Raw genomic sequence first — 15,614 nt, forward strand, 5'->3', positions numbered from 1 at the left:
TGTTCCTTCTTGGGTCCAACTTCTTTGGGACTCTCCAAGCTTCCTGGATTTCCTGGAAGCTTATTTCCTTTGCCAGTTTGGGGAAGTTCTCCTTTATTATTTATTCAAATAACTTTACCACTTGTTGCTTTTTCTTCCCCTTTTGGTACCCCTATAATTTGGATGTGGGAATGTTTAAAGATGTCCTGGAGGTTCCTAAGCCTCTCCTCATTGTTTTGAATTCTTGCTTCTTCATTCTTTCCTGTTTGGTTGTTTCTTTATTCCTTCTGGTCCACTCCATTGATTTTAGTCTGTTTTGTTTCCATCACTATTAATTCCCTGTGCATTTTGCTTTGTTTCACTTAGTGTAGCCTTCATTCTTTCATCTAATTTGCAACTAAAATCAACCCGTTCTGTGAGCATCCTGATCACCAGTGTTTTAAATTGTGCATCTGATAGGTTGGCTCTTTGTCACTTAGAAGTATTGGCTCTGGAGATTTGAGCTGTTCTGATTGAACCACGTTTTGGTCTGTTTGCACCTGTTACGTATGAGGGGCAAAAGCTTAGGTGTTCACCAGAGCAACCCAGGTGGCTGCATTGTGAAGTTGTATGTGCAGGAGGGGTTTGAAAAGGAAGGGTGCCACTTGTTCTGCTCTCTGCCAGTTTCCAGTCACTTCCCCCACTACCCACAATCTAATTGGGCCCTTCTGGTGTGGATTCTCAGTGTGGGCTTGTGTATGTTGTAGGAACTTGTGGCTCTCTCCGATGAGCTCTCCTGTGAGGCTGAGAGTTTCTCCCACTGCCGCCTCAATCCCCACAGTAGTTTTCAGTCAGAGGCTTTATTTCCCCACAGTGGAACCCTGAGTTGCATGGTCTATCCCGCTCCCTAGTTGTTCCTCCCAGTTTATTTGCACTTGAATGTGGGACTGCCCAGTCCACAAGTCTTCTCCACAGACCGCTCATCTCCACCCCTCCTACCAGTCTGGATGAATGTTTCTTCTTTAATTCCTTGGTTTTCAGACTTCCTTACAGTTCGATTTTCTGTCAGTTCTGGGTTTTTTTTTTTGTTTGTTTTTAAATCTGTTGTTGTCCTTCTTTTGGTTGTGCAAAGAGTCACAGTGTCTACCTACACCTCCATCTTGGATGGAAGTCTGATCATTTAATGCACGCTGGTATGACAGCTGTCACAATACAATCTAGAAAAATTGTTTTGGATGACATTAAAGACAACTAAGTGCCAATACAGCCAATTTGTAGAAAAAAAAACTCATGAACTTTTTGGCCAACCCAATATATAAACAGAGGATGAGAAGTTTTTTTATGCTCTTCAAAAAAAATGGAGCTGAGGAAAAATACTATAAATTCACAGGACTCACCTGCATCTAGAAAGGATATGACAAATCACATTTTATACATGAGACAGAGGAACACAGAGAGACACACACAGAGAGAGGAACAGAGACAGAGGTTTCCCCAACTCAAAAGCACCTTCAAATTCTCTCTTATGTAAAAGCATCTCATATGCAAGCATTCACAACAATTCCAGGAGCAAGAAATAATTGTTATTAAATTGTGGTGTAATTTATATTAAAATATAGGAAATTTGTGGTGGTGAAAAGAATAAGTGTTAATGGTGCAAGATGATTTTGTTTTTGCAAATCCATGTATAATGCAAGTATACATGGATTTGCAAAATGTATGTATCCTACATACAAAATGATAAAAAGAACTTGAATTTATTTTCAAAACCAATATTCAAAAGCCTAAGACAAAAAATAATGGCCTTTCAAAGCAATAAGTATGTTTTAGAAATTAAGAGTATATCCGAAACAAAACAGATAAAGTACCATGGTTCAAAGGATTACCACTTCCACCACCAAAAGATGTTGCCCTAACGTAGGACAGTCATTTCTCAATTTTTTCAGTTTACGTTTGTGAATACATATGAAAGTTAAAAGGATCAAAGTTCAGAAGTAGTCTTCTTATGCTTGTGGAGCCAACTGTCTCCACAACATTCTTCCTCCTGAAACCCAAAGATACCATACTTCTCCATTCCTTACCCCCTTCATCGTTTTTCCTGTTTTGGCAAGATGGAAAGAAGAAATGCATGACATATCAGGACATATAACAGTGACAAAGCAAAGTTGATAATCAAAATAATTATTACCACACTAACCAAGTAAATATGCAAAAATCTAGTAAATAAGAGAAACTACTCTAAGTAAGGCTCAGCTAATTGTTTTATCCTATGAAACAAGCTGCCTCCCCACCCTACATTCAGGAGACACTTGTTTTACATCTTGACATATTTACATGGTACCTATTACACCATGAATAATTTTAACAATAAAGTTCACCCAAATATATAATATTTTCTGGATCAACAATTTAAATAAGTTTAAAAAGCCCCCTCTTTCAAAAAAATTATTTGAATTATACTGATATAATTTTAGAATGTTTGTATACTAGCTGCTTTTTAAGATATACACATATACATAGTAGGACAGTTTTTCTCTGTAAATTCATTTAAAAGTATATCTATAATTACCCTATCAAGGTCAAAAAAGTTAGATGATCAGAAATGGTAATACTGTTAAAGTGTTTTTACTAGCAAAAAAAATAATGATTTTTTAAAAAGCTTTATTTTTCATGTGTGAAAGTGTGAAGGTCACTAGCTTTGTTGTGTTTGTAAGTTTTCCTTTCAATAACCATTAGGTTGAAACACAATCAACCTAATTTATGAAAACTAATTGTGGTAAATAAAATTAGCCAAGGTATGGAAGGTGAATCAGATGATCCTCAAGTTTTGTGGTGATGGCTTCCTCTGATCAACAGGATAGTGATATTAGTTCTCTAATCTAGGATGTATGAGCACTGGCCTTTTGAGCACAATAAAATAGAGTACAAATAGGTGGATGACCATATATTTATTTTTATTTTAAAAGATTTTATTTATTTATTTTTAGAGAGAAAGTAAGGGGGAGAGAGAGGGAGGGAAACATCAATGTGTGGTTGCTGCTGGCATGCCCCCTACTGGAGACCTGGCCTGCAACCCAAGCATGTGCCCGGACTGGGAATCAAACCAGTGACCTTTTGGTTTGCAGGCCAGTGCTCAATCCACTGAGCCACCTGGCTCTCAATCCATCAGCCAGGACTGATGACTATATATTTAATTTAGGTTGAGCTACCTATTCTTCACAGCTCTAGAAACATAAATATCCATCTTGAAAATATAGGCAAGGAGAAGTATTCACAATATATAATATGAAATCTGGAGCATATGGAAACTTTTGTAATATAAACAAATTTGATTCTACTACTATCCAGACTTATCATTTCACTTACGCTCACCTCCTTTGCTGCCTTCTCTCTCCATCATCCCTCCAACCCAGTGCCTATTACCAGGAATTTACAAATGAAGTATTATGTATTAAGGTTTTCAAAGAAAGAAAAATCATGTGATTTTTCAATCACTTAAATGTAACAGTATTAATTCAAATTGTAAGTACAGATATGACCACTTTCAATATAAACTGAATATTTCACTCTTTAATTACAATCCTCCCATATTTCCCAAAGTTAGGGTTCTGCTAAGAATCCTATGAGACTGCCCTTCATATTTCAAGATTAATTTTAAAGTGAAAGAAGTCAAGCCTTGGGACTTTCTAAGAGACCAGAAAAGCTTTGTTATTATTATGCCTCATTCACTTCTATCACAGAAATGGTAGGTTCTTAATCATATTCACACCCATGAAGTCTTTCCTCGAATGGCACAAACCAGGGTTTCTATGTTTAAAATGTTATGACTCAAATTCCTTTCTTTTAAAAATATACCACCATCAACAATACTTGACAATTGTAATCCAAGGTATGTAAAGTCTAGAATATTCAGGGGGGGATATACATTAGTGGCCATTTTTTTAAAAAATCCTCACCTGTGAACAAGCTTATTGATTTTAGAGAGAAGGGAAGGGAGAGAAAGAGAAAGGGGGAGAAAAGTGAATGTGAGAGAGAAACATCAATTAGTTGCCTCTTGTATGTGCCCCGACCAGGGACCAAACCTGCAACCTAGGCATGTGCCCTGACCAGGAATCCAACCCATGACTTTTTGGTTTATGGTATGATATTCCAATCAACTGAGCCACACCAGCCAGGGCAATGGCCATTTTTTAAGTATAATAAATAATGATAGACTTATGTAGTAGGGAGCTGGGCTATTTAAGATATGGATCTGTTTATATTTAGAGGATGCACTAAAGAATGCCTTGACCATACATGACTTACATATATGATGAAAACCTGCCTATAAATATTATTTAGTTCTTCTAACTTATGTCTCCTATTAACAAGTTATATTATATTTGCAACCAACAGTCCACTAATAAAGCCCTTTGAAACTTTTATTTTTACCTAGCAGAGAGTGCTGAGACTGTTGGTGAGTAGGATGATAATCTGGTTAAGCTGTTTATAATGAAGCTTCATTACCTTGAAGTGTTATGAATTCTCAAATTATATCTCCAAATTACTTTTCATATAGTTCAAAAATTCGAAAATTGTTAAAATTCTTAAAAACTGTAAAAAAATCAAAGGAAATACTTCCCTTATATCAATTCCCATTACATCAGAAATGTGCTTTTCCCCATTAATTTGGCTCTATGAATTACACTGAAGAGCTTGGATAATTACATTTTGGAGTTCACAGAGGACCGAAAATAGCACATATACAATCCATTTAAAAGTGATATAGTTTTGGCTTCAGAATTTTATTTTAAAGGTTGTACAGGACCAGATTATGAGGCTGTTGCAAACCTGGACAATCTATCAGATGTATGAGATTTAAAAAATTGGAAAGACTAAAGTGAATACATTTTCCATTTGTACAACCATTCAATGGTAATGGAACCATTCAGTTAACCACTGGTTAACTAGTGATTTATGCAAAAGTAACAGTTCAGATTTCTCTCTCTACATGTGTCACATTACTGTGATTTCTAGAACTTTTGGTAAGTTAAAATACTTGTTTATTAAAAAATAAGTGTTTTAATAAAACATTATATTAATTAAAAGCATAAAATCTCAGGCACTTAACTGAAATTAAGGTATGGGTCACTGTAGAAAAAATATCACTAAAGGCTGCTATATTGTGCCAGGACATGCTACCTTGTGAGTGTCCAATTCTTTTAACCTCAATCTATTTGGATAGCACAGAGCAAGGTGAAAATGGGCAGCTTGTTTACAAACACATAACTCATAAGGTGTCCACGAGAAGGTATGCATTAACATGTTAAAATCTTGAAAAACCTTTCCAAAATTACAATGATATACATACCCTTTAACACAAAAACATTTGTCATTATCATTGATAGCATATAGCTTCTTCAGATCCTTTTCCCTTTCACAGAATTCAATTATTAAAACCATCACACAACTAGCGGCTCACTATAAAATAACTTCTAAATTGTCCTAAAGTAATCAGTTCTCTATAAACACTAGAGAACATATACCATCAACTTTCATGACAAAGAGTCCTAATGCCTAAGAGGCTTAACACTCATATATCAGTCATGGCTGAATGGCTGGGAAAATGAACATCATGATGGACTCCTGCATTCTTCACACTGTGCTCATGGACAAAGACAGTGTAGTTTCTATGTACAGGCTGGGGTGGGGACAAGGCCCTTGTGTTCCACTGGTTTCCACCACGTTGACTGCAGTCACTGGCAGCAGACAGCCTGGATGGTTGGGGAGTGGGAGGGGAGCACAGTTAGTCAATAGGAATAGGAGAAAACTGGTGTGCAAGAGGTAATAAAGGAGAAAGACAATGCAACCAGCATGCACCACTACAAGCAGTTATTGAGATCTCCATGCAAGCATATTCATTCACGAAAAACAAAGGTAGGGAAATTCCACAAATTTACATGTAATGGAAAATGTCTACATGGAGATATGTATAGGTAATCAGTCTGTTAAGTGATTAAATAAAAAAGAAATTTCACAGACAGCAAGACACTCTTTATCTGTCCCTGATGTTGCTACCAAAATCAAAGCAGAAATGTTGTTTGAGGTTCTAATGAGAAGAAAAAATATTATAATCTAACAATTCAAATATTTGATAGGGCAATTTTACATTAAGGACAAAAGCACATGTAAAAAAGAGCAATTGTAAAAATTACTTCCCACATTAAGTGGTTTCACAAAACTGAAATCCAAGAAACAAAATTCAGAATAAGCATTTTTTAAAGTCTATCCTCAGAGGACATCTAATTTTATATCAGTTCCCAATTATAATAAAGAACCACTGTTCCTTCTATAATCAAATTTCACAGGAGCTCAGAATGAAATTCAACAGGTATGGATAATGCGATGAGATTGTAAGCCCCCTCTAAGAGTAGCTTAGTAAGTGTATTAGATGCCTTTTAACCACAATGCTACAGAACAGGCCTTTAGAACTACGAGAGTGAAACACACAAATAAGCAATTCCTGGTTAGAAATTATCAGAGTCCTCCAGTAAAAAGAAAACATTTGCTAAGGTTGAGAAAATTGAGGTATCATGACATGGCAAAAAGGCAGCACATATTTAAAATAATGACAAAAAAATCACTTCAATTACAAAAGATGTCGAAGGGTATTTAATTAAACACAGTATTTTTCTAACTCAACCAAAACATGAATTCACTATTTTTCTTTGGGGAAACTGAAAATAATTTGCTAAAAGAATTTTTCAGAACAAACTTGAAAGTCTTTTTTACAATAAAATCATCTTTCCTGCAACTGAAATACAATTTCTTCATCAGGTCTAACCCATATAATTCATGACCCTCAAAATAGGGTCATGGACAATTTAGGACATTAAATTAAGGTTATGCTTTCTCCAATAAATACAAGATTTTCCAAATACTATTCAGTTTTGTTTTTGTTTTTATAAATGACTTAAGGAGTTAAAAAAAACCTTTCTCAAAAGTTGATACTTATTAGATAATTCTAAGTTACTGATATACCAAATCATTTACTGAAATAATGGTATCATTTAGAAGGTATTAGACAGAAAACAGGGAGTAGGTTTAGATTACTTAAAAGTTATCTGCCAGGAACAGAATAGTCCATTATTGTGCCCAACTGCTCAAACCTAGGGAACACTTCAAAATTTTATTAATGTTTCACTTTCTAAAGGAGGACTTTTATATTCACTTAAAAGTATAAGAATCAAAGCATGCAGAAACAAAGAATGAAATGCAGAATGTATTTTAAATTAAGGCTGGGGAATCCATTAACTCTAAGACATGTTGGTTCTGTATTCTGTTTCATGCTACTATTGACATACTCTGAGGCTCCTTAGGTTTTAAAGGTCATCATTTTACTCCTTCTCAGCACAATTACATGAAGAAAGGACACACAGCTCCAAATGTTTCATTTTTCTTTTAAGTCAATACCCTCAAATTCAATACTCTTTCTTTAAAGGATGCATCAAAGGAACTAAGTAATGCCTAACAAATCAAATTAAACAGATTTAAATATGTATCCACAGAAGTTGGAAAACTCAGTAAGAATTTAGTGTCATAATACAGGATGCAAACAAACCACAGACTCTTGTTCCATATTAATATAAAAGGTTAGCACCTATTAAAGGAGTTCTTTTATAGTTGAAGTCTCAGTACTGTTTCCTTGCCAACAGACTTGGTGGTAACATCAAGGACAAAAAAACACAACTGCTTACTGGAACTGTGTTTTCAGTAAGAAACTGAAGAAATTTTTAATGGCTTAAAACAATAAAGACTAAAATTTGACATTTAGAAGCTTCATTGCTCATACTTTAAGTATGTTGCGCCCACATGCACACACATGGATTCCTCCCCCCAACATACACACCACACTCTCAAGAGAAAAAAAAGAGAAAGAAAAATAGGGTGGATCTCCTCAATTTCAGAAACTAATCAAGTTATCTGGAACTGAAGTAAAAATATGAACAACCATCAAGAGCAAAGCACCTTGCAATTAGTTAAGCCGAAATAACAGTGAAACACAAATTACATAGAAAGACTGAAAAAGATCACCAACCACTGTTGACCCACCACCATGGAGAAGAACTGGTTGCACAGAAAGCTGACCAAAACCTTGAGATCACCACAGAAAGTCATTAGATTTCAGGTAGTAAACAAACTAAGAGCAAGAAAAAAAGAAAAATTCTATGAATTATTAAAGTTCATTTCATAAATAGATGCAAAACTTGAACAGATGATGCAATTAACATGACCACTCAATCACATAATTCCCAAGGAGCCCCCCAAAGCTAGAATTAGTTGGGAAAGAATCAACCCACTGATTAACCCCAGTAAGCCACAAAGTATCCATATTTGTACACTTCCCTGGCATCAGATTCTCTCTCCATCCCTCCAGTAGAGTATTTTACACTTTGTGTTATTGGACTATGGTCATGTTTCCTTTTTGGCTTTATCTTCAGTCTTTAAAGAAGAAAACACACCCAAAACACTAGCACCATGTTGTGTGGGATAACAGTTAACAACAATATTTCCCTTATGGATCTGGGAAAAGGTTTTACTATCACTGAAATATTTTTAAACAGAGAGCCCCAACCCCCACCACTCCCAGACCATGCTAACCAAAATAAAAAGAGCTGTCTGACATTTGTCATTTAGACAACTGCACTCTGGAGCTTCTTCATCTGTATCTTTTTTTCCCCATCCCAATAACTTAATATGACTCTTTTCAGCTTACAAATATGAATAATTTGCTTTCAATCATATTTAAAGTACTATATAATTATAGCTGGGCATTTAGAATATGAATAAGCAAGCAGTATTTTATTTTAGTTTACGGAGTTTAACAAACCATTTCCTGTCATGCTGGTCTGTTCCAGGACTCCTTGGAAGATTCTCTATCTCCACCAGCATAGGACCAGAAGGAATGGAAGGAGTCACAAGCAGAGTAGATCTCACACCCCAAGCCTTTGGACACAAATTATAAAAATCATCTCTTTTGCCTAGAAAGAAGATCTCTTTACCAATGAAAAGAACATTACAATAAAATACTATGTGCATAGTGACCAAATATAATGTAAACAAATGCTTTAATATTATATATCACCTTGGAGATAAAAAGAAAATGTACAAAAATTTTCCTGTTATACCACTATGAAAATTCAAGTAATACTAGTTTTTGTCATAATTAACTACAATATTCTAGTGCTTTACAAACTTAATACTAAGAAATCTTACCTGCTGGGAGCCATTACTTTGAGTTGAAGCATTACTGTAAAAAATGTATGGAGGGAAAAATCTATTAAAAAACCATATATAGTGCTTCACATGGTCAGATGACAATGAAAGTAGCTTTTGTTTTTAAATACATTAATTTTGTTTCAAATAAAAAATTACTGTTGTTTAAAACTAAGAATATAAGATGCTCAGAAAACATTTCTTTTTATAGGCACACACTTGCTTTTCTGTAGTCTGCTCATTTCATATTTCCATATATTTTAATTACACTTTAATTCTATTTTAATTTTACTTTGGATGTACTAAATGTGTTTTAGATGTACTGCTAATCTTGTTTAATCATTGGACAATATATGTCAAAGATCACAAAATAAAGATAGTAGGACGAACGATGCCTTAAATTCAAGGCAGTAAGCACAAACACCCACATAACCTTACCTGTCACTTTTTTATATATTCCTACCCTCTAGAGATTTTCCAGTGTGAGCAATAGCTCAGCATTTTGTACCTCAAAAGGTCTTAGTATAAACTTAAAGTTAGAAACTTATCTGTATACCTCCCTTACAAATGATTTATAAGTATTTTTTAAAACTTTAATTTAGGTTGCACTCTTTTCCACTGTCCCCCTCTCAAAGCACTTAAAAAAAAAACTAAACCTATAGTACAACAAAATAAACAACAACAACAAAAACTCCAGAACAGCTAAAAGAAAAAGAACAAATATTCAATAAAATATGAACTCAAAGAGGAGTTAATACCACAAAAAAATGAGGAAAAAATAAAATATCTGACTTGAGACCTCCCAAGCATAATCAGTATTTTGAGGAAAAGAATTCAATGGAGGCAACAAAAAATATATTCAAAGTCATCTAAAAAGTTCATTGAAAGTAAGAAAATAATGTACAGATTTAATGAGAGCACTATATTCCAGAAAAATGAGATACAGAATTAAACACATTCAGTCCCTACTGTTAAAATGACCTACAAGGAAAAGGAAAAAATATTTCAGGTACCCCAAAGAGACTTAAAAGCCAACCACTGCCAATACCAGGTTGGCACACACTTTTCCATAGCAATACTCAAGAATATTATACCCAGCTAAGATGTCATTTTAGTAAAGGAAAAGAGGCAAAGCTTCTCAAATACAAATTCTTAATGCATCCAGGAGCCTTTCTTAGAGGACAGCAAAACAAAAACTATCTGATGATGAGAGAAAACCAATTAAGAAAGAACTCAAGAAAGAAGAGGTCTTGCCAAAATGCTGGGTGATGAGGAATGAAACCATTTGATGCTATTTTTAATTAACTGCATCTTTATTACAAATTAAGTCACCAAAACTTGCACTACCATTGCCTGGGTTCAAATCTAAGCCGCAGCACTAGCTGTGCTCTCAGAAATCTCAGGTTCCTCATTTGCATTAAACTGTTAGAAAGATTAACTGAGCTGATAGCAGCAAAGGACAAAGAACAGTGATAAATAAAATGGACCCCTCCAAAAAACAACCTGAAAAATATATTAAATGTAGATCTGTTGGCAAGAAAAATGTAAAAATTATACCTGCCAGGCAGCCCTGACCAATCTGGCTCGGTTGGGTTTTGTCTCACAAAGTGAAGGGTCACCAGTTTAATTCCCAGTCAGGTGCCTGGGTTAGAGGTTTGGTCCCCAATCAGGTTTCATACAAGAGGCAACCAATTGATGTTTCTCTCTCTCTTTCTCCCTCCCTTACCCTCTCTCTAAAAATAAATACAATCTTAAAAATACACACACACATCTACATGTACACACACACATCTTTCAGGGACCAGTTCTTTTTACTAATTACATTGCTCTTCTCAGAGTACACTATATACTGGTTTAAGTAATCCCAAATATTAATGAAATCTCATCCAACCTGTTTGATACAGAAATTAGACTATTCCATGATCCACTGGGTTCCTCTCTGGAGCTTTTCTTTAAATTGGAAATAACTTCAGGTGGTGACATAAAAAACTGAGTAACAACATGAGAAAAAATTACTCTCATGAGTGATGTTACCTGGATCAGAGCTCCCTGTTTCCAAACACTTTGAAATGTAAAAGTACTATTTTCTCACAATTATACATACTCTTCCACCCCCACTAATATGAAAGTAGGATGGAACACTTATAATTACTGACATAATCCAAGCTTCCCCTTTAAAGAATTACCTGCAATAACTGCCTCTATTTATCATTTCCTCCACCATTTCTTTTCCTCTCTTTTCTGTTAGTAAAATTCTATCTGTTAAGCTTGTACAAACATGTGAACTATTCTTTAAAATATCACCTCTTCTTAAGATACTTGTATTAGTAAAGACTCAGAGAAAATAGGAAATAAAACAGTACAAGCAACATGACTAACATCAGCCAATTTGCAAACCTGTTATTCAGTCCTTGCCAAGTGGTTCAGCTGGTTGGAATGTCATGCCATGCATCACAAGGTTGTGGATTTGATCCCTGGTCAAAATATATAACTAAGTTTTGGGTTCCATCCCCATGTAGGTCGTGTATGAAAGGCAACTAATCACTGTTTCTCTTTCATATCAATGTCTCCCCCGACACCCTTCCTCTATCTCTAAAATCAATAATCATATCACTGGGTGAGGATTATAAAAACTACCGGTCACTCAAATTGGCATAACTAGTCACTCACTAGCATAACTAGTGCTTTGAGGTCAAAGCATCAAAACACTATGAGGTCAAGAAGACTTTTCTAGACCAAATAGTTGTGCTGTTTTTTTTAAAACAGTACTGTTTTCCATGGTTCATTGTATCAAAACTGTTCAAGCAAATAGAATTACAAGGACAAGACTGAAAGGGCAATCATGCTAGTCCAAACTCAGACTCTCGAGCACCATTAGGAATAGTGCTCAACAATGTTCAGTCAGGAAAGCTGGGTTCCCCATTACACTTGATTTCTAAAAGTTTATTCTAAAAAAAAAAGTATCATCATTTAAATATCCGATTTCTGATGTTTTTTCCAAAGCCACAGGATTACTAAAGAACAGATTTAAAAATTAGTTATTAAATTAATTTTAATTCTAGGAAAGAGATTACATAGTCACTCACTTTTTAGTCAGAAATGTGCTATTTCAAAAAAATTTTTAGAGAAGAAAATGGGAGCGGAGTAGGACGGAGTGACTCCAGTTCTCGTACCCCTGGGAGAAAATCCTGGCAGATCTACTGAGGAACAGCGCAATCAATTCCCCAACCAACAATTCCCCAGCATTTATGAAAATAAGAGACCAGAGATAGTGACGGACCAGAGAGCTACAGGTTGGTGGGGTCTCAGGGACGTGAATAAGAACGAAGGTAGCCAGGCAGGCAGCAGCCCTGGGCCAGCACATAATGGCCTTGAGCCATGGCTGCCACAGCAGTCGAGGCCCAGAGGCTTCTGTGTGTGCCCAATGACAGGGGCGTCTGCCACAGAGGACTCATCAGGAGCCAGGCACCCCAGAGTAAAGACAAAAGCAGCAGCAGCAGGGCTGGCTGCCCTCGGCCAGCCGGTAACGCCTCGGAGCCACCGCTGCCGCTGCATTAGGGGTGTAGAGGCTTCCGTCTGCGGCCACTGCCACGGAGGACTCATCGGGAGCCTGGCACCCAGTGGAGCCTTGGGCTGGCTGCAAAGTCCTTAGAAGAGCTGGCTCCGTCCCTTCCCATCTAGGCGGGGCTGGGTGGCAGAGACCTGTCTGCCTAGGTTTGCAGGGAGGGTGGGAAGGACAGGGGCCCGTGTGCAGTTGCGATCTAGGTGGTCGCCAGCCCACCAGCCCAGGAAATTTGGGAGGAGCACTGTCCTAGCCGGTCTGGTTGGGGATTGGGCTGGGCTGACAGGCAGGCTTTCTGGAGAAGTTTTTATTGGAAAGTGGACTGAGGTGTTCTCCTCTGAAGACAGCTTGACTTGCTTCTCACCCAGCCACAGGACTGGGAAGGACCAGTACCAGATCCCATGGGACCCAGGCAGCGTGTCAGGTGGGCGGGAGCCCATACCCCAGTCTGGTAGGCTGGCTGGCGAACGGGAGTGTGCCTGGGCCTACAACCCAGCCCACAGAGAAGTCCTGACGAAACCAGAAAAACCGGATTGGACAGTTTGAAACCAACAAAGGAGGTTTTCCGTTTTCAACTTTCTTTTTCAGTAATCGAATATTTTTAAAATTTTATTGTTGCTGTATCTTTCAGTACTTTGTTCCTCTCCTTTCTTTTTTCCTGTTTTAGTCCTTCTTCCTTTCATTCCAAACTTATTGCTTTTTCCTCACTTCTCCTGCCCTTTTTTTCTCCATTTGATTGTTTGTTCCTTTACATACCACTGTAAATACTTCACAACACATGTCTTGGGTCTTAGGCCACTTTACAGGTTCCTGAATTCTATTACTGTAGTGATTAACTCTACTTGCTCACATGCTACGCCTATTTACTATTCTTCACTCTCACCTTACCTCAAAATCTGACCACCCGCAAACTCAATGCTTTCTAGATACAACTCACAAGCCTTCCCTCACAAACTGGAAATCTCAGAAATAATGTAAGATGAAAGAAAGGCAAGTCAGCTATCAGATATTGAATTCAAAGCACTAGTTATCAGGAAATTCAAAGAGCTCACAATGAGCTACCAGAAACTAGAGGGGAGCTACCAGAAACTAGAGGGGAGCTACAGTGAACTCACAGCAAACTATATCAACATGAAAAAGGAAATAGAAACTATCAGCAAAGGACAAGAGGAAATGAAGAACACAATTTTGGAACTGAAGAACACAGTAGAAGGAATGAAAAGCAGGATCAATGAGGCAGAAGATCGGATCAGCGAGTTGGAGGACACAGTAGAAAGAATCTCCCAGAAAGAGCAAGAAAGAGAAAAGAGGCTCAAAAAGAATGAAGAGGTATTAAGAGAAATGCAAGGCAATATGAAATGTAATAATATCCGAATAATAGGAATACCAGAAGGAGAAGAAGAACAAGGGAGAGAAAACCTATTTGAAAGAGTAATGATGGAAAATTTTCCTAATTTGATGAGAGAAAAAGTGACAAGAATCCAGGAATCGCAGAGAGTCCCATTCAAGAGGAACCCAAAGAGCCCCACTTCAAGACACATCACAATGCAAATGGCAAAATTCCAAGACAAAGAGAGAATCTTAAAGGCAGCAAGGGAGAAAAAGGAAGTAACATACAAGGGAGCCCCAATAAGGTTGGCTACTGACTTCTCAATGGAAACACTCCAAGCAAGAGAGTGGCAAGAAATATTTCATGTAATGAGAAAAAGAGGCCTACAACCAAGGCTACTTTACCCAGCAAGGCTCTCAATCAAGATAGAAGGCCAAGTAAAGAGCTTCCAAGAAAAAAGAAGTCTAAAAGAATACACCTCCACCAAACCAGCTCTACAAGAAATATTAAAAGGACTGCTTTAAGGAAAGGAAGGAAAAGAGAGAGACAGAGAGGAACTGTGGTACAAAAATGGCAATGAATAAGTACCTATCAATAATAACCTTAAATGTAAATGGATTAAATGCTCCAATCAAAAGACATAGAATAGCTGAATACATAAGAAAGCATGACCCACACATATGCTGCCTACAGGAGACCCACCTCAGGACAAAAGACCATCACAAATTAAAAGTGAAAGGCTGGAAACAAATTTTCCAAGCAAATGGTCAAGGAAAAAAAGCCGGGGTAGCAATTCTTATATCAGAGAAAACAGATTTCAAAAAAAAAGGACCCTAAAGAGAGACCCAGAAGGTCACTTCATAATACTCAAGGGAAGAATCCACCAAGAAGACATTAACATCATAAATATATATGCACCCAACACAGGAGCACCCAAATATATAAGAAAAATCCTAGAAGACTTCAAGAAAGGTATTGACAGCAACACAATTATGGTAGGGGATTTTAACACCCCACTGTCAAAAATGGACAGATCTTCCAAACAAAATATCAACAAAGATATAGCTGCACTTAACAACACCCTAGAAGAAATGGACTTGACTGATATATATAGAGCCCTTCATCACAAAGAAACAAAACACACATTCTTTTCAAATGCACATGGAACATTTTTAAAGACAGAGCACCTGATGGGAAACAAAACGAGCCTGAACAAATTCAAGAAAACTGAAATCATACCAACCATTTTCTCTGACCACAAGGGACTGAAATTAGAAACCAACCCAAAAGAAAAAAACCCAAAACACCCAAAATCATGGAGACTGAATAGTACGCTATGAAACAATGAAAGGGTCAAGACTGAAATTAGGAAAGAAATCAAAAAGATTCTGGAAACAGAAGAAAATGAACTCAAAACAACCCAAAACTTATGGGACACAGGGAAGGCAGTCCTGAGAGGGAAGTTCATAGCAATACAGACTTACCTAAAGAAGATAGAAACATTTCAAA

At 36.8% G+C, this 15,614-nt stretch overlaps 1 protein-coding gene across 9 annotated transcripts in view; it reads right to left on the reverse strand.

Moving 5' to 3' along the window:
- Positions 1-15,614, reverse strand: part of EPB41L5 (erythrocyte membrane protein band 4.1 like 5) — a 177,888-nt gene that overhangs the window by 90,724 nt on the left and 71,550 nt on the right. For 8 of the 9 annotated variants that reach the window (XM_037049878.1, XM_037049877.1, XM_037049876.1 and 5 more), the window contains 2 exons: positions 9,214-9,247; positions 8,828-8,943 (listed from right to left, as the gene is read on the reverse strand). In XM_037049878.1, coding sequence (XP_036905773.1) covers positions 8,828-8,943; positions 9,214-9,247 — 150 coding nt within the window. Of the gene's footprint in view, positions 1-5,234; positions 5,712-8,827; positions 8,944-9,213; positions 9,248-15,614 lie in introns of those variants that run through there. The other variant, XM_037049879.1, reaches the window with a different exon arrangement.

Source organism: Sturnira hondurensis, unplaced genomic scaffold, assembly GCF_014824575.4.
Source record: "Sturnira hondurensis isolate 20B ecotype Veracruz unplaced genomic scaffold, ASM1482457v3 Scaffold0006496, whole genome shotgun sequence".
Lineage (NCBI taxonomy): Eukaryota > Metazoa > Chordata > Mammalia > Chiroptera > Phyllostomidae > Sturnira > Sturnira hondurensis.